This window comes from Misgurnus anguillicaudatus, chromosome 11 (genome assembly GCF_027580225.2).
Source record: "Misgurnus anguillicaudatus chromosome 11, ASM2758022v2, whole genome shotgun sequence".
Taxonomy (NCBI): Eukaryota; Metazoa; Chordata; class Actinopteri; order Cypriniformes; family Cobitidae; genus Misgurnus; species Misgurnus anguillicaudatus.
This window is the reverse complement of record NC_073347.2, coordinates 11200770-11226121: the sequence shown is the minus strand read 5'-3', so window position 1 is coordinate 11226121 and position 25352 is coordinate 11200770. Positions and strand designations below refer to the sequence as shown.

Below are 25352 nucleotides of genomic sequence, written 5' to 3'. Positions count from 1 at the left end.
CTGTCATTCCAATTCCAATTCAACTTCCTGTAGGGCGGATTCAATTCAATTCAAATTCCAATTCGAATTGAATGGAGGCCAATTCTGAAATTCGGAATTGTGCACAAGCCTGATATATATATAATTTATTTTTTTCTTATAAATAAACAGTTAATTTAATGCAGCATTATAAAAAGAGTGTTCTTCTGGAGACACCAACACTATTTTATACTGACTGTATGAAAATGTGTAACCTTCTTTTTTCCAACCTTTTGTTTATTTTGCATAAAAGACAACAGAACTGTATCAGTCAGTGAAATAAATACGTTTAAAAACTGGAATTGACCAACTTTACTTTTTTGTTAAACTTTTTATTATTAGTTTTAAATTAATAACCTAACAAATAAATAAATAACAGTCTAAATAAATACAATAAATACAAAACAAAAGTTTACCCCAAACGTAATGTTTTGGTCATCATGACTTCATAACACTATTTAATTTCTATATTAATGAACCAATATGACATTATAGATGCAGTTTGCTGTGACATTAGTGTACATTCAAACAATAAACTAAAAGTAATGATGCGACCGCTAGAGGTCACTAGAGTTCATTTGTCACCTTCTACACACTATGAACGCATCTACAGCACCTCTTTGTATTACACTGATGCTGCTGTTGCATGCTGTCCTCAGACTCTCATCGCATCTTTCCTGAACAAACTACACAGCACGCTGACAGCTGGTGAGTACAATTCATAATCTGTCTATCTGCTGGATTTCATCTCGTTTAATAGCTAATTTAAGTCATATTTTTCGTCATTCTGGTTTGCTACACTTAATCTGGACGTTGGGTTGAACGTGAAAACGTAAAAAGTGTTTATTTTAAACCAAACGTTACAACATGAAAAGTGTGAATTAATTGTTTTGTGTTAAGATCTAGCCTATGATTTAAATGTATTTATTTGGAACCAAAATTTGTTTTTTAGTCTGCGGTCTCTTTTCTGAGTAAACGTTAACTGCACTCTATGTAATGTTATTGAGTTAAATTAAGCAAATATTTTTGTTATTGTGCAGTCAGTGTATTATTTATGCATTTTGTAGGTAGGCTATGCCTTAAATAACTGTTCGTTTTTTTTAAAATAAATTAATGCTATTTAGAAGCAAGATGAGCTTTTCTAGACCAAATAGGAATTTTGGCATGTGGTTCTCCAAAATGGGGGGGTTGATGCTGCCAGGGGGGCCCAGTTTTATGACATATTATAAATTCTGTGTAATTAAACCTCAGAAAATAAAGGCTTATAACCAACAGCACTACATTGTATCATTTAATATGTTTTGTTTATTTTAAATTCTAAATTTGAGATTGTTTTATGTCATGAATTTTATTTGGGGGGACACGATGGATGCACCCTACACATGAGGGGGCCGCACGCCAAAGAGTTTGAGAACCGCTGTCTAAAAGGTGCATTGTGTAACTTTTAGAAGGATCTTTTGACAGAAATGCAATATATATATATATATATATAAAACACTCAACGGCCACTTTATAAGGTACACCTGTCCAACTGCTCATTAACGCAAATTTCTAATCAGCCAATCACATGGCAGCAACTCAATGCATGTAGACATGTGATGCGTCCGAAACCACCTACTTCATACTATTTAGTAGGCGAAAAGCACTAGGCGAGGCGAGTAGTATATCCGAATACGTAGTATTCCAAAAACAGTATGCGAAAAGTACCCGGATGACCTACTACTTCCGGTTAGATTTCGAAGCGTGCATACGATGGACACCTAAGTATCCCATGATGCCCCACGAGCGGAGTTATGCAACGAAGAAGAAAGGCGAAAGCAGCGATGTGGCCGTTTTTGCGCTGGTATGACTTGACGAGATGACGACGTATGTCATGTGATGTATCCTCATGGCAGATGTTTCAGACGCAGCCAAAGTTTGTAAGAGCTTTAAATATTTTTTGCTTTGGTTGAAAACTTTTTTAAGCTGTATCACTTCTTCTGATTTCAGTGACCAACCTGTAGACCAATTTACAGTCCAAAGGCCTCTCTATGGTGCACTCTTTGATCATGGGGAACGGTTCGATCAAAGCCCCTCGGCTAGAGGAGACCTGTCTGGCCTCCAGTATAAAAGAAACCACCGTATGGGAGTCAACCGAGCCCCTGAAGATGAGGATCGCCCAGCTGGAGGACGAGTTGGCATGGAGAGACCAGGAGCTCCGCGCTCAGGAAAAGAGGTTGCAGAGCCTTCAAAGGGAGTTGGAGACAAAGGTGTCTCAGATCGATAAGCTCCAGGATGCTATTGGATATAACAACCTGGGACGTTCACCGCCGGCCCCTCCGAGGCAGAGCTGCAGGCTGCTCAGTGTGATCAACCAGGGCTCCACGAGGTTCCACAGAGTTGCCGTGGAGGTACATAGACGCCTCAAGGCCAAAGAGGGAGTTTCGGCCGAACCTACATCAGGACACTTCTGTTACGACCACAGGGTCCATCACATCTCTACAGATCAGAGGGCACGCGTACGCAAAGACTCCGGGTAAGTGTGACGAAAACCTTGATTTATTTCTTTTATAATGGAGTCAGGAGTAAGGTTTAGCCCAATCCTTTGTAGAGTGGACTTAAAAGCCTGGATTTCCATAATACGCTCCGGAGGGGATGGAGCGGTAAGAGAACACAAAGGATGGGTCATCTGTATTCACGGACAGGAATCATTACTGTTTTAATAACACACGCTCTTGATGCCAGTCTGCAGATCTCATGCAATAATTCATTCATAAAATACATTTTAGGTCAATGGAGAGACCTTGCTGTTTTAAATGGTAACAGACATGCCAAATACGGATGTTTCTTCCAATTTAGTTTATTTGGATGTTACTCGTTATATTTAGTTTAGAAGGTTATCTTGATTTAAAGGTTAGTTCACACAAAAATGTCCAAATTTTTTCATCTTCATATTGAATCAAATATGAATCGAGAACCCACAAATCATACGGTTATGCTCCAGACAGCGCAGTCCGTCGGATCCGAGTACGCATACTCAAAAGTGAAAACATTATAGACACTCAACATTTTCATTGTATCTTTATTCACAAAAAAAGCTTTTGTAGTAAATACGTCAACCATGGAACCAACCCAACAAAAAAAAACTTTATTTTATGTGCATTGCTAAAGCATATTAGGCAGCCTGTCAATACTTTGTATATGTTAAAACAGTACAAGGTGTTTTTAAATTAATGCAGCTCTTGCATTTTAGTCTGGGACTAGGATAAACCCTGTCTGGGAAACCGCCCAAATATTTTTTACAACATTAACAATCAACATCAGTATGAAATGTAGGTGAATGTAGGGACATAGTAGCAAGTTGTCAGGGTAAATGTCTGAATGTGACACATTGGAGAACTGGCAAGGTGCCCAAGCAACAGATAAGCATCCACACAACTGAATCCTAACACCCCCCCCCCTCTTTTGATTCCCATATCAAATAATAATAACATTATTTAATAAATCACAAATCTAATTCGTGTTTAAGCTCAAATTACAATGCCTATAGGGAGGAAAAATCAGAAGTGATATCTCTTAACGGTGTCAATAGTTTGTGAAGTGTTGTGAATCATGAATTATTCACCACCTCTACTTCAATCTGCCCTGATGGAGCATCTCTAAAGTAACATTGCATCATATCACACAAACACTTAACTACTTATTTTAAGCAAACTGTTTTACAATCAGTTTATTATGAATAGAAATATGTCATCACATTAACAATTATTATAAGTAATAATACAAAGAACTAAATATAAGGTGAGAATTTGGCATTTTTTTATTTGTACCTGGAAATTAAAAGAGAAAGGACTTTGGATCAATTACTTAAAGGAATATTCCATTTTCTTAAAATAAAAATCCAGATAATTTACTCACCACCATGTAATCCAAAATGTTGAGGTCTTTCTTTGTTCAGTCGAGAAGAAATTATGCTTTTTGAGGAAAACATTGCACGATTTTTATCATTTTAATGGACTTCAACAGACACCAACAACCAACACTCAACTCAACACACAACAGTCTCCTTCAACGGAGCTTCAAAGGACCACAAACGATCCCAAACGAGGCACAAGGGTCTTATCTAGCAAAAAGATTGTCATTTTTGACAATAAAAATAACAAATGTGCACGTTTGAGGCACAACTTCTTGTCTAGATCTGGTCGTGATGCGCCAGGTGACCCCACGCAATACGTCATGACGTCAAGAGGTCACAGAGGACGAACGCGAAACTCCGCCCCAGTGTTTACAAATGTGTTGAAAGAGGACCGTTCCGACGTTGTTGTATGTCAACTGATACTAATTAATGTCTTTGTGTCAGTTTATTGTTTACAATGGTCCGCAAATGTGCGTTTTATATATATAACATGTGACCTCCCTACGTCACTACGCATTTACGTTAGGTTGCGGTGGACCGGACCTAGACGAAAAGTTGTGGTTTAAAAGAGCATATTTTTTATTTTCTTGTCAAAAATGACAATCGTTTTGCTAGATAAGACCCTAATGCCTCCTTTGGGATCATTTATAGTCCTTTGAAACTCCGTTGAAAAAAACCGCTGCGTGTTAAGTATTAATTGTTGGTGTCTATTAAAGTCCATTAAAATGAGAAAAATCCTGCAATGTTTTCCTCAAAAAACATAATTTCTTCTCGACTGAACAAAGAAAGACATCAAGATTTTGGATGACATGGTGTAAAAAATTATTTGCCTTAATTTTTCTATTCTAGTCTATTATTTATCTATTATTTACTATTATTTATCTTGACAAGAGTTGTTATACCTTATATAATATAGTTGAAAAAAGTCAACTTCATTTTATAAGTTAAAGATAAACAATAATAAGTTGACACGACTTGTAAATCTTTGATTCAACAACAAGACTTAAGGCAGCAAAGGCAGTGTATGCTCTTTTGGAACATTTGAATAATTCCTGGGATATACAGTAACAGAACGGTATTGTTCCAGTATTCAGTTTATCACGTTATTTTAAAGATAATATAATTTGTAATGAAAAAATGTTATTACAGACAGACACATTGGGTGCTTCAGATCTTCTAAAGTCCTCTTCTTCTACCTGTAGCATTAAGAAACTGATCAATGAAGCCATCATGAACAATGACTTTCTGAAGACGCTGGAGCCTCAGCACACTCGAGAGATGGTGGACTGCATGTATGAGAAGATCTACGCTGCTGAGCAGCTGGTTATTCAGGAGGGAGAACCTGGAAACTTCCTTTATGTGCTTGCAGGTCAAATCTTCTTGACATCTGCTTCTCATTCCTTCATGTTAATTCACTTCTATTATTTCTTCTATATTTCATGAATCTCTCTCTGTCTCTAGAGGGTTTATTAGAGGTGATACAGAATGGCAAGCTGCTGGGTCAGATGCGTCCTGGGACGGCCTTTGGGGAGTTGGCTATCCTCTATAACTGCAAAAGAACTGCTACAGTCAAAGGTGTGTTTGGTACTGATGAAGACATGGAGGGAAGATTAATTCCTCATAATAATGATGTTACTTTTGTTACTATATTATTGCTGATCCACTCGTGGTGTAGATGTTGGATTGGTGTCATACAGTAGATGTGTGAAGTGGAACTGATGGTGATTGTGTTTGATTAGCTGTGACTCAGTCGCACATCTGGGCTCTGGACAGGCAGACGTTTCAAAGTATCATGATGAGATCCACTCAGGCCAGACATGAGGAGTACTTCAGCTTCCTGCGCAGGTGCATTCATACCAATAACATTTGTGAATGTGCATCACAAAACACATACACACACATCTCTGCTTCATTGCTTTTGTGCACACGCCCTTCTGAGAAAAGTGGTTATAGATTAATGCAGAATCACTGAATGCTTGTAGACCACTAAATATTTGCATCACTGCATAATAAATTGTTTTTGTAAAATGCCTGAAGGGAAAACCTTTTTGTAGTTAATTTTCATAGATTTCAAAATGCAGCACTTCTTTGGAAATATTAAATATAATTTCATCTATTTTAGTGTATCATTGTTGAGAGACCTGCCAGAGGAGAAACTTGCCAAAATTGTCGACTGTCTTGAAGTTGTAAGTTTCCAGTGTTTTATTTTGCCTTTACACTTTTGTCATTTGTTTGCACTGTGTTCATCTCTGACTCCTCTCTTATAGGATTATTTTGATAAAGGGGAGTATATCATTCGTGAGGGTGAGGAAGGAAACACATTTTTCATCATAGCTAAAGGAGAGGTAAGCATTACTGTCAACATTCTCTTTAATCATATTCAAATTTTTTAGCAGCTGTGCCCATACGGCAAAAAAGATATATTTTCAAATATCATTTTAAATATATTTAAAATATTTAAAAAACGGCAAAAACTATGTACTGAAGTATTTTTTGAAATATATTTTCAAGCATTTATATGTACGTCACTTTGGAAGAAAAACGTATATACTTACAATAACGTATATTAAAGGCGCTCTAAGCGAATTGACGCGTTTTAGACCATAAAACATTTTTTTGTTACATACAGCAAACATCTCCTCACTATCTGCTTGCTGCCTGTCCGCTGAACAAACTGTAAAAAAACGCGATCTCTGTAGACAGCTCAGGCTCGACAAACGACAATATCAACATAGTGGCCAAACCTAGCACAACAAAACATAAGTGTTCCAGCCAATAAACGACAAGGATTTGGGGGTGGGGGTTGGCCGCGTTCATGAAAGCACGGAAGGGAGAGGGAGGGGGAGGCGTTAGCTACGCTCCGTTTGTTTGAAAACAGTTCAAACGTCATCAACAGGAAGTGACGTCGCACATTATTCGCTTAGAGAACCTTTAAATAACAGGTTTTAAAATATTAAAATTAAATATATTTTCAACTGCAAAAATATACTTATAATTTTTTATTTTATACATAAACTTTATACATTTTATACAAACGTAACTGCCGGTAAACTTGCACAAAGAATTAATAACAATAGAGCCCTTATTTCTGATAACACCCTAAATAAACAAGTACTTAGTTCAAATTATAGCTAAAACATTTCAAAAACTACACTGAGCTAACGTTACTTTGTAAAATGTGTACAATATAATGTACATGTTAACTACAGATCGGCTGCCAAACCTCCTTTCAAATAGCAGTGATCATGATCGCCGTCTACCCTCGTCTTACACTAGCCAGACCAGACCATTAAACAAACACAGACTGGGAGTTAAGTTCCATTCAGAAGTGTAACCACAATGTGCATGCGTTTAATGAAACCATCCTTATGAAGATTAAAACTAAATATATTTTCAAATTCAAAGATATATTAGACGTAAGTTAAGCTTTACTTCCACATAATGTATTTCAAATTTATATAAAGAGCACAAATGGTCTGAGTCACGATTTTACATTTCCTTTGTTGTGTAAGTGTGTCATACATGTTAACTAAATGCAAAAGGTACAAACCCCAAAGTAAACAATGACGCGAGTTATCGTCTCCAACGTAAATCTCTTTTTTTGGACTACAACAAACACTGTAGGCAACAGTTTACTTCCTGGGATTGGTGATGTAAACAAGACCGACATTATCATAAGTCCTCGCACTTCAGACTCACAGCCTGTAAGTTAACTCCTTTTAGCACTGCATTGTGAGCGAATCTTTTTTAAACATGGTAAGGAGCATCACATTTCCAGCTGCCGTCAGAGGTATTCAGACCAATCACCACGTACAGATTAGCTGGCCAATCAGGGACACAGAGCTTTTCAAATCCGTGCGTTTCAGGAAGAGAGTAAAATCTGGAGATACAAAAATGTACGGTATGTGGAAAATAATGTGTTTTTAACCATAAACCACACAAACACATTGTAGTATACCAAATACACAAAATAACGTGTTTTTTTAGCAATTAAAAATAGCTGCTCTTTAAAACAAATTTTTGGCCAAAAAAATGTATTTTCTTGCAATATGGGTGCTTTCATTTATTCATGGTTTAAAGAGACTGACAATGCTAACATCAGGGGTTCCATTCCCAGAAAATTAACCTAAATTGTATAGCTTAAAAGTCGCTTTGGATCAAAGCTTCAGCCCAATGCATAACTGTACGATTAGACTGCACATCAATGAGATGATCCCAAACCGCTTACTGTGACAGTATTTACTGAATTAGATGAAATACCTACTCATGGACTATTAAACAGTACGTTTTTTTGTTCTTTTGACAGGTGTCTGTAACACAGACTGCTGAGGGCTTTTCTGAACCTCAAGAGATAAAAACTCTTGGTGTTGGTGATTACTTTGGGGAAAAAGCTCTCATAAGGTTTGATAACAATAGTCAGCTCATAGCAACACACCTTATGATAACTTGTAACTACTCCATGATACAATATCCTAACTCGTATGAATTTTTGTGATTTCATTTGTATGTTTTAGTATGATCTGCTTTCACACCAGTGATATCATTGCTTATAATCAAACGTTTTGTACGATTTACGTCATACAAATTAGCCACCCTGTAAAATAGTAAAAAGATTAGGCTGGACACAAAAGTCCCACTTCGTCACATTCTGTTATTTGTTATTTAACATTGTTTCAGAGCTCATTTATGAAGTGCTTTCAATAGGGAGTGAGCCAATGTCAGTTTTTATCACATGTATCTCCAAAATGGCACAACAACATTAACGCATGTCTTGTGATTTCATTTCAGTGAGGATGTCCGCTCGGCTAATATCATTGCAAAGGAAAATGACACACAGTGTTTGGTGGTGGATAGAGAGTAAGTCACTTTTCTCCCACAATACCAACATTTCAGTAGTCAATCCTAATAGCAGTGAAATGTAAGGATTCTCAATACCAATTTATTGAAAACTACTCCTTTATTTTCTCCGGTATCTTACAACACCGAAATAAAATAAAAAACCCACTGTGGTATACTGTTGTATTTACTACAGTATTTAATACAAATATTTTTTAACCTTACCATAAATATTAAATCATACTACATTACTTACTACAGTTTTTCTCTATAGTTAATACTACAAAATCCTGTAATATACACAGTGCGTTAACAAAGCACAGTACTTACTGTAATACACAACAGTATACTACAATTTACTACAGCTTACTATACTAAATACAAAATTATAAAACGGCTCGTTCTGGTTCTTCATTCTGATTGGTTGAAATGCATTCTAAGCCGTGATAAAATACCACGGTAAACCCACGGTTCAGACCGCATCACAAGTATCACTGCGCCACTGTTGCTGCGTACTGATTTATGAAAATAAACACCACAGTCTTTAATCGTATTTAAATTTTTCTACATTTGCACAATTATGGCAATATCCAGATAAATGTCAATAAATACTGTTGAGTCATTTCGTCAATAGAGAAAACGTTTTCTGGGTTGTTTTTGTCTTAAATTTATATTTCCGCTATTATCCACTAGATGGCAATCTTACACAACTTGAACACTAACGCATTCACTCGACAACAGCGTTGTGGTGGATTTAGCGTGATGTGTAAGTTTTGATGGCTCTGAATCTGATCTCTTACAAAAGTTCTTCACAAAAATGGAATTATCTCCGCTTTTAAATTTGAGAGGTGATAGCTGATAAGAGAACAAATGAAGGTAGGATGAAACGTTTTTTTGATGTTGTTGGAAAGCGGATGGTTTCATTTGATTTTTTTGTGTATTTAAAGAAGATAATTTTTCTGTAAGGCATTAAACTAAAACTGGGTGGCAACTCTGTGTTGGTTGGGAACTGCGCTCTGTTTCAGCCACACTTGATTCTAAGGAACTACTTTGTTTGGCGGAAGAGTAATATTTGTACTAATATAATTACAACTTATTTGTGTTTTATTTTATCCTGCAATGTATATGAAGTAACCGTTTTATAAAAGCAATAATTCCCTCGAAGCAGTGGGGTTACAGTGCATTTTATAACAGCTAAGGGGGTTTTAGGCACTCCGCTTCGCCCACTGCTTCTTGGGGCTTATTGTTTATTATACTACAATATTTTGTGTGGTCAGAATCAAGTATTAAAGCAAATATTCAGAAAAGAACAAAAAAGTAATTGAATATGACAGTTTTCAATGTGACAAATCTTCTGTATTTCAACAGTAACTTTAATCAGATGGTGGGGACGTATGAGGAGCTGCAGGCCTATCTGAGGGAGTATGTTGAACAGCTCTCTCTGAGCGATGAGAGGAGAAACGCAGCGTAAGATCATCTCACATACATTGACAGAATGACTTACTTTCTGTATGTGACACTAACACTCAGATGACCTCCACACAGGTCTCAGTCACCACTGTATGACTGCAGTCCTGAAGCGGCAGAGATCAGAAGACTGAGAGAGAGGGCAGCTGCTTTATCCTGCAGCACGTTCCTGAAAGAGCTGCAAATAGTTGCTACATTGGGAATGGGAGGCTTTGGCCGAGTGGAACTGGTTAGATTTTAACCCATACAGCATACACTGCACATCTAGAATGTATTGGATATATCGCACTGTACATACAGCTGCAACGTCACTAAGTTAGAGATCAGTCTGATTCTGGTTGTATTTGTGTGTGAAGGAAAATGTACACACTGTCAAAAACAATTGTTAAAAAATGGTCCCCATCTGTCACTGAGGTAGAAAAAGTTTATATAATTGCCCCAAACAAATTGGTACCAAAGAGTGCATATTAGTAGCTTATGGTACATATTAGTTCCACAGAATTACATACTTATTATGAAATGTATACATGTCTGTACCTAAATGGTACATATTAGCAGTGTTGGGGAAAGTTACTTTTAAAAGTAATGCATTACAATATTAAGTTACTCCCCCAAAAACTAATTGCATTACTTAGTTACTTTCATGGAAAGTAATACGTTACTTTTAAGTTACTTTTGCGTTACTTTTTTTTACTTGGCTGAGGCTTGATCTTTTAGGCCTTGCAGGTGTTTTATATGACTGAAAATGTTATATTTCCATCGCAAAAATGTCGAGCTCTGGCCTGCCGACTCAAACTGTTCCCGCTCAGGCGCGCACGCATATAGTGCGTAATTCTATGTGACCACGTTAAGTTTAATTCAGTACATTATTGTTTATCGAATTAATTAAACTGAAAAGTAACTTGCATTACTTTTCAAAAAAGTAACTTAAATATTAGATTTATAAAGTAATGCGTTACTTTACTCGTTACTGCAGAAAAGTAATATTATTACGTAATGCATGTTACTTGTAATGCATTACCCCCAACATTGCATATTAGTACCTTTATAAATTATAGGAACTCCTCACTTGTCAAGAAAGTTAAAATGAATTAATCGTGACAAAACTTGAAGCACAGAGGGACTCTGTACACAAAAAGTCATTTACACATTTAAAACGGATTTATTTTACACACAGAGACAGATTATGCGCGATTAATTCGTATTGGCCGCTCAAGAAACTGTGTTTTTGTTGCACGCCACTGTTTGCAGACTTGCAGTGCTTTTGACAGTATTTCAGCGCAAAAACTGTGCCAATAGTGTAAACGCGGAAAAACTGAGGTCAGATGCATACAGTTTAGGGATGCACGATATATCGGCCGACATATCGTTATCGACCGATAACTGCTTATTTTTAATATTATCGGTCTGATAGCAAAATTAGGCCGGTAAATGAATGCCGATAAATTATGGATTATTTTGGTTTGTTGAACCATTTCACTTGCTCATTGCTGGCCATGTGGAGTTTTGATTGGTGCTTTCTGTGACATAGCATGAAGATGACACGTGTTGCGGGCTTAAGAAGATTATGCTAGTCTAGCGCAAAGACAAGATGTCCGCGGTCTGCGAGTTTTTCATTGTGAAAATAATATGAATATTTATCGGCCTATAGATATCGGTTATCGCCCCCCCAAATTTTAAAGAGTTATCGGTTATCGGTATCGGCCAAAATTTCCATATCGGTGCATCCCTAATACAGTTTATACTTATTTAGTGCAAAACTTCTTACACTTGCAACTTGATTTACACCTTTACACCTTTTGAGCACAAAAATGTATTTTATGCTTGCAATATCACATACACTCTCACAAATTTTATCCTGCGCATGCAAATCTTTTTGGTGTTATTTTACCTTCATATGCGAATGCATGCTTTATAAATGAGGCCCCCCGGAAGTCAAGTTCCGTCCAGATGTGTAACCGCGAAAACGCGTGTGGTCCGATGAAAGTCTATGGCGTTGTTGGCTGGCCAGCCAGAGCGTTTTTTGATGCTCTTGACGTAGGCGATGTGAACGTATAGTAATACTTCACATTATGCAGTCTACTGTATTATCATTTTGAGCATGAATACATCGCTAATGTCTATGATTGGTTGAATAATATTTTGTGTTTATATATATATATATATTGTTATAGGTAAAGCTTACAGAAGACACAGCATTTGCTTTAAAGTGCATAAAGAAGCAGCACATTGTGGACAGCAGACAGCAAGAACACATCTACTCAGAAAAAAACATCCTCCTGCAGACAAATTCAAACTTCATTGTCAGGTCAGTGTAAATGGATATGTCGTTCCTGCCTCATGATATTCATATTAAGGATTTGGCATATTTTAGATGCAATGCTATTTCCATTTTAGACTGTTTTGATTGCATTAGCAGTAACTAAAAGCCTGTGTCCTCTGAGAATTTAAAACTCTAGAAGAAAAGCCATGAACGGTGTAAAATGTGTTCCTTTCTAATCTAAAGCTTATTATAATGAATACTATCCATATCTTTTCTCTAATACTGAATTAACATTAGCGAGCTGCTGTCCTTTGCTGAATGATGTCCAAGTGTGCTTAATGCATTAAACCTGAATTGAATCTGACTGCTGATGTGTCCACTTTGAAATTGAAATTCATCATTTAGCACACGCACACTTTTATCCAAAGGGACAAAAGGCCACAGTGGAGGTAACCCTATAGTTGCTACTCCCGTCTTACGTTAGTATATAAAGTGACAAAGCTAGTTATTAATCTTTTAATAGCTCAGGCTCATGTGCATTTGGCAGATGTATTTATCCACAAAGCGACTTACAGTGCAGTCAAGATACACATTTATTTTATAAGTCTGGGAATTGAACCTGTGATCTTTGTGCTGCTAACAATTGAGCTATAGGATTATCGATGAAGACTTTTATAAGAGATTAGACATTTGGCTTATAATGGGTGCGATGATCCCAGTGTGCTTTTCATCTGTAAAGGGGACTTCTGTTTTGCATGTTGCTAGGAAACCCAAAGAGAAATTTCAGACCCTTCTTATGCCCCTGTCTTTGAGTGTGTACTCTAGATCGTTTTATCGGCTGTCTGGCATTTGTGGACGAAAGACTAGAACTGCTTTACACACACTGCTAAGTCTTTATGAATGCTAGAGCTGGGTAATGCTGAATGAGATGGGAATGAATAAGCATCATACTGTATGTTTGCACATGCTCTCTGGGTGATCTGAGCACCTGGGTCACCAAAAGATTTATGCAGATCAGACCAAATCATAATTTGGGATCCCAGTCATGAAAGTGCTGGGTTGTGCATTTATTTATTTATTTAGTGTCGCAGAATGCATTAATGTAAATGTAGTTGGTCATTTTTTTTTTCAGATTGTTCCGGACGTTTCGTGACAACAAGTATGTTTATATGCTGCTTGAGGTCTGTCTGGGAGGAGAGCTATGGAGCGTGCTGAGGGACATGTGAGTGTAGGTTGCTAAACGTATTACAATCCACTGTCTTTGATAAACATGATTTGATCACGTGCACAGCCATTACTGATTATCGATGAATGATTCATAGCGTCTCACTAAATGTAAAATACGCAGGTCTGTGAAATGAGCTTGAGGTTTTGATTTAATGTAGGGGCTGCTTTGATGAAGCCACTGCCAGATTCTGCACTGGATGCGTGCTGGAGGCTTTCGATTATCTGCACGGCACCGGCATCGTTTACAGAGACCTGAAGCCGGAGAATCTGCTGCTGGACGCCGAAGGCTATGTCAAAATGGTCAGTTATATTTATATGTACTTATATGTAAGTAAGAGTCTGAGATATGTTGCCAGTACATATCCAAAAGCACATATCGTATTTCTCACCTTCACTTTATCTAATTCTGTGCGTTCTCAGACTGATTTTGGCTTTGCTAAAAAGATCGGACTTGGTAAGAAGACTTGGACGTTTTGTGGAACGCCTGAGTATGTGGCTCCGGAGGTCATCATGAATAAGGGTCATGACTTTGGAGCTGACTGCTGGTCTTTGGGCATCCTAATCTTTGAGCTTCTGATCGGCAGGTAATCATATTATTTAAAAGTCTCATCTTTGAGCAATTTTATCACTTAAAACTCATCTTTGAGCATATGTAAAGTTTTTTCTACTACTTGAATGTAATTCGCTCATTTAGTTAACACGGATCTATAAATATGCTAATTAGTCTCCGCCTCTACTAATCACACAGCTCGGACCGTAGATATGAATATGCAAATAAGTCCCTGTCCACCTTTCGTACATGTAAATAAATGTTAATTTTGGTCGTTTCAGACACATAACTGCCAAGTTCGGTTCCACAATGCATACATGAAATGCACGTTTGCAGCACTAAATGTTTTTAGCGCTGATGTTAACAAGTCAGGGTTTGTCTTTAAAGGGCCACTTCATCTGTAGAAACATTAATCTTTATTGAAAGTGGGTCATATTTGTAGTCGAAATGTAACATGTATTTCGACTTTTGAATTGAATTGTCTTTATTGTCATTGTATGTTTAATACAACGAAATTGCAAAGCTTCTCCATAGATGCATAATACATAAAGGTAATACAAACATAATACAAAGTAGTGTAGAATTAAAAATATTTAAGCTAAAACTGGAAATAAATAGAATTAAAAAAAGGGATAGAATTGATGCATAATAAATTAATGTTGACACAGGTAGAAAACAAAAGCAGCCTGATGTTCAGAGCATATGTGTGTTCAGTGCAATTATAGCTCTGGGAAAAAAGCTATCCTTAAGTCTATTTGTCCGTGACTTTAAACGACTGTAGCGCCTACCAGAGGGCAAGAGGGACGTTTTTGTGCCTATTTGACCGAGAAAAGACAGAATGTGACTTTAGGGCACATTTGTATGAAAAACTACAACTCCCACAATACACAGCTCTGCAAGCCACTCCCATTAATCGGAACACGGCTCAGATATACTATTGTGTACATAAATGTCACGTTAGTAAAACAAAGAAAATAGCCGCCACTGTGTCTGACAGACACCAATGACTTACTTTTAAACGTGATGTTATGTTGTGTTACACACAATAACACTCTGGCCTGGTGTGTAGCAAAGTCTTATTCAAACAGGAATGTGAGATCAGTGTCAGATCCGCAGTACAAATGTCTTTTCAAAACTAAAAAAGGGTATGCATATTAAATATTTATTTAGTTTTACCAATTTTCTCACATTAGCTACAAAAGTGAGCGACGCGCACCCGCTTGATGGGCGTTCCTTAGCTAGTATCTAAAAGCGGTATCAAAAGTCAATTCAAAGGTATTCTTAAGTTACAAGAACGATGTTTTTGGATTTAAAAGTATTTATTTCTCGATAAAAGTAACAAAATATATGAGATAAAATGCCAAACTTATCAGATATATACCGAAAAACGCATTTTCCGCCATTCTTCGACTCAGCCACCGACCTACATCACACTGCCCTTTCACTCCGATTGGCAGTCGCTTTGTCGCATCGCTCAGCATTTGCATAAAATAGCCTGCTTGTCTATTTTGGCCCCACCTTGCTCGCGCAGCGGCAAGCTTGTCGCTGGCAAACAGCCACTCCCATTGAAAATGAATAGTAGCCTGTCGCTTTGTCTCTCTCTGTTGTAGCTAATGTGACTGGGGGGTAAAGCCAAGGCCGTAGCCAGGATTTTTCAAATACCGAGGACATTTTTTTTATTATTTACATTTTTTCCATATTACAGAATAATAATAAACATGTCCAAACTACGACATAGCGCAAATGTAACTGTGTCTGTGAGAATTTTGTTGGTGACTTAAAGCATCCAAAATAAATCAATGGTTACATTTCATCATCTGAAGTGCAAGTCACCCTTTGCCTTGAAACTGCAAAACTGTGTCATTTTTTCAAGAAGCTTCTTAAATTTTCAATTGTGAATTTTTAAGAGTATAGAAGGAGTTTATATATAATAAGGTCTCTTAGTGGCTGCTTTTTCTTCAATATTCAGTGTAAGTCATCTATTTATAAAAAATATATTTTTTGGTTTCTAATAACAAAAATTAATCTGTTTGGCACAGCTATATTTTGTCTACAAAAGTAATTTCAAGCATTTAACCATAAGCCTTCAGATTTAATGATTTTAAGACCATAGTTAACATTTTAGTTAAGTGACCTTAAACTTTTGAGCAGTAGTGTAGGTTTTAATCTCATTGGTAGCCGTATTCCATCCCATATTGTAGGCTATTTGCTGCATAACCTTTAACTTTCTCATCTTCCCTTCTTCTCTGCTCATCTTTTGCTGGCTTTCCAAATGATAGTTAAGTTTGTTACAGCCTTTTCATTTTCATTTGCTTTATTAGATTAGAATTACAGCCGTGGAGAGACTCTTTCTTACGTTGCATGTTATTTTTGCATACTATTCTTGTATAGAAGCAGTGCTTTTTTTTTTTTTTTTTTTTGAAGCAGTGCTTATTATACTGTACTTTGTGTTGGCGCCGCTACCTTTGAGCTTGTTGTACTTCCATCGCTCTGTCGTTGCGGGCGTGAGGGACTCGGGCAGACTGCACGTGATGACCGGGCTGCTTGTGATTGTCTAGCAGCACCTGCTGCTTGTTGAGTGTAGAGAATGATACATGCTCTCGCGTCAGTCTCCAACAACGACAGAAAAGATCGCTAGATTTGTCCTTTTTCGCTTTTTTAAGTTGCTAAATCTAGCAACAAAGTCATCAACAAGTTGGCAACACGACACTGCTCGGACTGTGCATGTATATAGTGTATGAGCTAATCCTGCTTCTGGTTGGCTAACGATGGAAATTCAGCCAATCATCATTGATTATGTGGTTGTCCCACCCCCTCTAACATACACAGGCCAATCAGTTATGTGTTTCCCACCCCTCAACACACGCAAGAGAAAAACATTGCCTGTCTAATGATGAGAGTTTACTCGCTTCAGTGAGATTAATTATACTGCGCAGCATTTTAATGTCAGTAACGCTGTAAGGAAACAACGTTTATATATAACGCCGTTATTTCCATCACTGCACGTGATGGTCGTAGGTGCAAGGATTGTCTCGTCGGCTATTTTCACATCAAAATAAAACGAAACTAAGAAAAAACTACCGAGGACATGACCTCGGTGTCCTCAATGGTAGCTACGGCCATGGGTAAAGCATCACGCTTGCGAAATCACCCTCTTCCATATCATATCAACTACCTTCCGCTATTATTGTAACATGAAGTATGGCTCGCTCCACAACATCTGTTAGCTTAGCTTAGCATAAAGATGGCGGCTGATCGTTTTTTTTTTTTGGTCTGTGTTCGTATATTTTCGTAAGTCCCACCCACTGATCTGTAATAGGTCTGTAACGTGAGTGGGTCCCACCTATAGCCCTCACCTTGAAAAAAAGAGGAATGAGCGTTTGTAGTCTTACACCCTTGACAAAGATACAGCAGTTCCTTCTTTCACTGACTAAAAATAAAAAAATTTACATAATTGAAAGAAGGAAGTGCCTCACTGAAATCTGTATTTCTCCCATCTCAGGGGAAACTGAGGGAATGATGCACGACCATTCAAAAACATGACTGGGGTTCTAATGATGCAAAGCTTAATGCAAATCGGTGAAGCGTCCCTTTAAGAAATAAATTGGAGAAATCGCAAAAAACTAACCTACACAATCATGGCTTTATAAATATCCCAAACATGAATTGCTAAAACACTATGTCTAAAAAGGATTTTTAATAATGGGATCTAGCAACACTCCGATTTCTGTACCAGCAATCAATCTCCGTCATTTTACACCAAACTATACAGAAACTGTTTTAAGTATTAATTGTTGTTAAGGGTCTTATCTAGCAAAACGATTGTCATTTTTGACAATAAAAATAACAAATATACACTTCTAAAGCACAACTTTTCGTTTAGGTCAGGTCCAGCGTGACCTAACATAAATGCGTAGTGACGTAGGGAGGTCACGTGTTACATATATAAAACACACATTTGCGGACCATTGTAAACAATAAACTGACACAAAGACATTAATTAGTATCAGTTGACATATAACAACGTAGGAACGGTCCTCTTTCAACACACTTGTAAACACTGGGGCGGAGTTTTGCGTTCGTCCTCTCTGTGACCTCTTGACGTGATGACGTATTGCGTCGGGTCACGCTAGCGCATGACGACCGGATCTAAACGAGAAGTTGTGCTTTAAAAGTGGATATTTGTTATTTATATTGTCAAAAATGACAATCGTTTTGCTAGATAAGACCCTTATGCCTCGTTTTGGGTTGTTTATAGTCCTTTGAAACTCCATTGAAAAAAACTGTTAAGTGTTGAGTTAAGTATTAATTGTTGGTGTCTATTAAAGGCCATTAAAATGAGAAAAATCCTGCAATGTTTTCCTCAAAAAACATAATTTCTTCTCGACTGAACAAAGAAAGACATCAACATTTTGGATGACATGGTGGTGAGTAAATTATCTGGATTTTTCTTTTAAGAAAATGGAATATTCCTTTAAGTTAATTATATACATATACGGATGACAATAAAAGTCGTTTGGAAAAACTAATTAATCATTCAGGGAACTTCAAATGTTTTTATTTAATATGAAACATTTACATTGGTAAGGACCTTGGTGACCTTATAGCTGGCTACAGCCATGGCTGCACGTGTGAGTTCAAATGTGATTGGTCACGTGTGACGGAGCAAACCAAGCCGATTCTCAAACCGCGGAAATGAGATGAAAACTTAAATATTATGGATAAAATACTCAGCAATGGTGCTGAATGATGAATTTGAACATGGGTTGTCTTAAATCATATTAAAAACACCACACTGATATAATAAAAACTTTTATCACTTCAAAAAAGTAGTTTGTTTTTGTTAAGTATGTTTTTTTTTTGGGCAGGGGGTTCATTCTCCCTTGCCTTTCTCACAATTAAATAAGATGTACCAGCCGGATCTCACAGGAATTTGTAGATATTTTACGAGTTGGCTAATTCATAAGAATTCATATGAAGTGAATCGTACAAATATGTAAGATTTTTATAAAAGCAGTAATTAAACCCTAAGCCCAAATAGTACAGGGGTAAGGGCAAATGATACAAAATGTAGTCATACAAATTACCCACCTCGTCACATATGTACGAATTGCCATGAGATTGTGTTGGAAATACTATGGTTTCTTCTACTATAGCTTCCAGTTTAGGTGCTTCATTCGCCGAGTGTACTCATAACAGCAAAGACTCACTGAAAAAGATGGTAGATGGATATGTTTGCAAAAACAATTTCAAGTAAGCCATTCATTGACTGACCTGTCTGTCCGAACAATGGCAGCTGAGAAGAGTGTATGGGAATCACTGTTTGAACAAATCAGTGCCACTAGTCGTCCAGAAATTACACACTTCACCTTTAAAGGGCAAAGCATTTCCAGACAGAATCTGTTCTGAATTGGCACAGCTGCTGCCAACCACTGTGTACCATGTTCTGCTCCTGTGTTGTAGGAGCGCTTTTGACCAGAGTAAATTGTCTTCTAGTGTGAGATTAACCTTTATTGGTTCCCAGAGGATGCTCCATAGCCTGAGGATTCAGTCAGCATTATCACTGCAACAGAGTATGAAGGACAGGGCTTTGTGATATACACTGTTGCAATCAATGTCCATTACTATGACACTGCTTGTTTAGCAGCTCCAGTTTACAAAATAAAATGTTAATAGATTAGAAGAAGAATATGCTTTTATGGCTTAAAGGGATAGTTCACCCAAAAATGAAAATAATGTCATTAATGACTCACCTTCATGTCGTTCCAAATTCGTAAGACCTCTGTTCATCTTCGGAAACACAGTTTAAGATGTTTAATATTTAGTTTGAGAGCTTTCTGACCCTCTATTAAAAAAATCTATGTAGGGTATACCGTCCACGTCCAGAAAGCTAATAATAACATAATAGTAGTCCATGTGACATCAGTGGGTCAGTTGGAATGTGTTGAATACATTTTGGTCCAAAAATAACAAAAATTATGACTTTATTCAGCATTGTCTTATTCAGCGTCTGTTGTGAAGCGCATGCGCAAGACTAAAGTCACATGACTGCAGTGACGTGGATGAAGTACGACGCGGCTGACGTGTTGTACTGTTTTTTTTGTGCGCCTGAGCTTCGTTTACAGTCTGAGGGAGACGCACACTGTAAGTATGAAAAAAGTTAGCAAACATGTCTGAGGATAACACGTCAGACGCGTCACTGCAGTCACGTGACTTCAGTCTCGTGCACACGGTTCACAACAGAATCGGAAGGGAAGACAATGCTGAATAAAGTTGTAATTTTGGGACCAAAATGTATTTTCAATGCTTCAACACATTCTAACTGACCCACTGATGTCACATGGACTACTTTGATGATGTTTTTATTACCTTTCTGGACATGGACAGTAAACTGTACATAGATTTTCAATGGAGGGTCAGAAAGCTCTCAGACTAAATCTGAAACTTTTTCAACTGTTTCTCGAAGATGAACGGAGGTCTTACGAGTTTGGAACGACATGAGGGTAAGTCATTAATGACATTATTTTCATGTTTGGTTCACCCAAAAATGTTAACTTTGTCATTATTTACCCACACTGATGTCATTTAATCCCCCAATGTCTTTCTTCTGTAAAACCAAAACACAGATGTGTATTATTTTGGGTTTTTTGGTTGCTAGGGGGGCTTTTGAAAGCCCCAAAAGTGATAAATAACTCAACTTGACTCATGCATGCCGTATATGTTATGTCCTGAAGGCATACAAAAGGGTTTGGTGAAAGAAAACTAAAATAAAATCCATTATTTGATGAAAGTCTTCACCTGTGCCTTTCTTTCTGAACTGTTGTTCAGTCAGTTTTAGGTTATTTACTTTTGTGTAACAACTGGAACAACAATGATATTCATACAACAAGGAGTAAATGTCTTCAGGACACTTAAAATAATATTTTATGTCGAGTTGAGTTACATATTTAATACTTTAGGTCCTTTTGAAGTTCTCTAGTTAATATAATTTATTTCTGGTTTATTACATACATTTTATGTATGTTAACATTATAAACAATGATAATATACACTCACCTAAAGGATTATTAGGAACACCTGTTAAATTTTTCATTAATGCAATTGTGTAATGGTGTGGGGGATGTTGTCTGGGCACACTTTAGGCCCCTTAGTGCCAATTGGGCATTGTTTAAATGCCACGGCGTACCTGAGCATTGTTTCTGACCATGTCTATCCCTTTATACCACCATGTACCCATCCTCTGATGGCTACTTCCAGCAAGATAATGCACCATTGTCACAAAGCTTGAATCATTTCAAATTGGTTTCTTGAACATGACAATGAGTTCTCTGTACTAAATCGGCCCCCACAGTCACCAAATCTCAACCCAATAGAGCATCTTTGGGATGTGGTGGAACGGGAGCTTCGTGCCCTGGATGTGCATCCCACAAATCTCCATCAACTGCAAGATGCTATCCTATCAATATGGGCTAACATTTCTAAAGAATGCTTTCAGCACCTTGTTGAATCAATGTCACGTAGAATTAAGGCAGTTCTGAAGGTGAAAAGGGGTCAAACACAGTATTAGTATGGTGTTCCTAATAATCCTTTAGGTGAGTGTATATCAACAAGTAAAATAAAATAAAATTAACAAGTAAAACCAAAACGTTTTAAGTAGACTATATCAAAAAAGTAGCCCTCCAGATTGTTTTATCAATTGTGGTAACCCTTGCTCATAAAAAGGTTGGAACTAATAAAACTACCCCCTTTAAATACAATTTCTTCAAATGAGCTCATCTTATTTATCTTACTATATAAATGATGATGCATTTTCTATAATGTAACATCCCACCTGCGACTCTCAGCCCTCCGTTCACAGGCTCGGATCCAATCAGGATCTACACTATGGTTCTGCATGGCATTGAGAAGGTTGACATTCCCAAGAGGATCAGCAAACGTCCAGAGGATCTCATACGGAGGCTCTGCAAGTACGTCTTTATCAAACTTATTACATAAAACACTGCAGTTTATTAACCCTGGAGAACCCACGGGGTCAAATTTGTTCAATAGAATAAATGGGTTTTTGGATTTTCCTGGGTTCTCCAGGGTTACGATGTGATTCCCTAAATATTCCCCGTGCTTATGATATATGTCAGTGTTCGTGTAAATCTGTATGTTTGTCTTTTATATGCTTTTTCTCTGTCTGGGCCTGTACAGTAAGCTATAAGAGCAGTCAGAAACACAATTTCTCTGTCTTTAGACTTAATCCAGCGGAACGGCTTGGTAATAAGAAAAATGGCATTGTTGACATCAAGAAACACAAGTAAGTAAACAAATGTGATTAGATTAAGAAAATCTGATGTTATCAGACCTTATGATGTTACAGTCTCATGTACTTTAAGCGTTTCATTTATTTACACTAATGAACAAGGGAGTACACTGAACCACTGATCCATGTGTCTGATCACAGGTAGTCTATTGTCGAGGGCGTTTGCTGTCTGTTTCTCCTTTGTATGTCACAGTACAATGGTTACCAGAACCAGCCTGCCAAATGAGCCTCAATGGGCATTCACAAAGGGAGCAATTAATGGCCGATATGACAGCTTGCTTCATTCACAGAGCACTGAAGTCCCAAATGGCATACTATAGGCTGTGCACTTAAACTATGTGCTAAACCGTCTAGTGTCTAGTTTTAGAAACGTTGTATCATCCCAAATGGAACATTTAACGTTTTTTACTATTCAGAAGTATTAATTTTCCCAGACATGCCATGTCAAATGCATAATGCAATGCAGGTTTAGGAATCGTACAAGTCAGAGTTATCTGTTTTGCCTAATATAACCTTGGTCACTAGCTGCGTTTCCACTGCAGATTTGCGTAAAATTTTAGCGTTATTTTCTAAATGTTGACAAAAGACTTGCTAAATGACGATGAATGTTAATGTGATAGCAAAGTAACAAAATGTATGTAGAGTAGGCATCAACATTGGTTTAAATAAGTTTAATTACTACATATGTTGTACTGAATAGCCACTGTTTTCGTATTCATTATGCTTAAGTATTTTTAACACGCAAGAGTAAGTGATTCATGTATAGTACACACAGAGCTGAACATCATTTGTATTATGTCCCTAAATTATGTTCAAAACATTATGCAAATGAAGGCGCATGCTCCGGATACAGCCATGAATATGCATGATCAGGTAACAATGTGTGATCTGACGAGTTTTATCTTCAACATTTAATGGAAGATACAAGATATAACCACTCAGCTATTGTTGTTGAAACCAAAACATCAATATGAATTGCACTACGAGGAAGTGATGGGAAACTGTGAAAACGTACTCCAGAATAAATGACTACTTCAGTAATGTAATTCAAATATCAAACTTATGCTTGAAAGCGAATGATTTACTTTTGGATTGCCTAAAATGTATCGTATATGCAAATAAAGAGAAGATATTGTATGTAAACAAAACAATATTACCAGTAAACTCCACATCAGACCCCAGGGATACTTCAAAAGTGAATGTCTCTTTGACTGAAGAACTGAGTAGATGATGAGTTTAAATGGAGGTTTAGTCCATTTCCATTTTTTTAGGTGGTTTCAAGGTTTCAACTGGGAGGGACTGAGACGAAGGAAGCTGACATCTCCTTTGAAGAGAGAGGTGAAGCATATAAGACACTGTTTTAACACATGTCACATTGTTACATTTTAGGAGATTTGTTCTTCCAGACTTACTGTATTATTTCTGTTTTCACACAGCTGAAAGGACCTCTGGATCACAGTCACTTTGACATGTTTCCCCCTGATCTTGAAGAACCTCCCGATGAATTGTCTGGCTGGGATAAAGACTTCTGAGAACAAGTGGTTTCTGAGAGACTATTGTGCACAGCATCACTTTCTTCTTCAAATACTTTCAGACTTTTTTGGCCCGCACTACATCCTCAAAGACAATTTCATGTCTAGTGATTGAATTACTGTATGGAAGTCTTAATGTTACCTCAGTATAAATGTTGGAGCTTTTGACTGACTGATCAAAAGCTGTTTGGTTTTTTACAAACGTTAACATAAATATCAGTATAAAAATACTTCGCTAAAATATAAGTTTTAGGATTAAATGGATTTTGTAAAAGTTAAATGCAGAAACACACAGTGACATTTTAGAGAAACAAAGTATGTGAAAGAATTAAGGGGGTGATATCTGATTAAAAATGCCTTAAATCTGACAATGGGTGAGATTAAATTTCACGGGAGACTGACCTGATATCACTGATACATCAGTTAGATGTGTTTTGTATAAAAATAATGTGAAAGTCATTTAAAGTTTCCATATTTTAGTACACTACTTATTTTTTTAAGAATCTGCTTTTATACTCACAGATATGTCTGAATGTTATTGTTTCACTTACTGACTGTGTTTTATTTATAATTTAACTCATTTTGTCCTGACTGTTTTAATATTCTGAAATGCTGGTTATTAATTTTTTTTTAATAAAAAACAGGATTAATGGTTGCCATAGTAATTCAAGAACTATGTGGAAATTCTAACTGGAAAACACAAAGCAAACCTATAATTTTCTAAATATTTTGATCATGAAACAAATATATTTTCATAGTATTACTGTCTATTTAAAGTCTCTATTTGTGCCCTTCAAGCTGACCAGTACAGTTTATCAATGACTTTTAACAAGCCTTGGTAAGGGGCGACACTTCTGGGTAGACTTCAAAATCGTCTACTTTCATATTATTGATGATCGTATGCCAAAAATGCAAAAATAAATAGTCAATGTCAAAACGTCAGTATGCAAAAAAGTATGTGAGAAATTAAAAAGTGAATATATTAAAAATACTGGAATATTGAAACGGATGTTTCTTACAGATGTTTTTACTACAAAAGACCCATTGCGTTGAATGCTAAAACTCTTTAATAATGTCATTATAGTTCTAAATATTTCTCATATTTAATTTTTTTAATTGTATATTTAATGTAATTATGTGTTAAATTTTTTATTGCTTTTGTTTCATTACAGGAGTTTAAAAAGGAGGAGTTACATATTAAATGGCTGTAATTTATAACCCGTCATCCAATTAGTATGTGAATACCCTCTATGTAA

General features: G+C 36.8%; 1 protein-coding gene across 2 annotated transcripts; it reads left to right on the top strand.

The window, feature by feature from the left end:
* Positions 1 to 599: 599 nt before the first annotated feature.
* Positions 600 to 25264, top strand: prkg2l (protein kinase cGMP-dependent 2, like). 2 transcript variants are annotated; one of them, XM_055170156.2, is made up of 19 exons: positions 600 to 726; positions 2008 to 2533; positions 5116 to 5282; positions 5375 to 5488; positions 5653 to 5758; positions 6036 to 6099; positions 6181 to 6258; positions 8220 to 8314; positions 8702 to 8770; positions 10118 to 10216; positions 10295 to 10445; positions 12391 to 12524; positions 13612 to 13701; positions 13865 to 14006; positions 14127 to 14290; positions 22101 to 22223; positions 22496 to 22558; positions 23836 to 23902; positions 24001 to 25264. In XM_055170156.2, the coding sequence occupies exons 2-19, from the start codon at positions 2049 to 2051 to the stop codon at positions 24094 to 24096; spliced, it is 2307 nt and encodes a 768-aa protein (XP_055026131.1). In that variant the 5' UTR covers positions 600 to 726; positions 2008 to 2048; the 3' UTR covers positions 24097 to 25264. The 2 variants fall into 2 exon arrangements, 1 of the variants encoding a protein (XP_055026131.1); XR_008635086.2 differs by lacking the exon at positions 24001 to 25264 and having other exon boundaries at positions 22115 to 22223.
* The last annotated feature ends 88 nt before the right edge of the window (positions 25265 to 25352 follow it).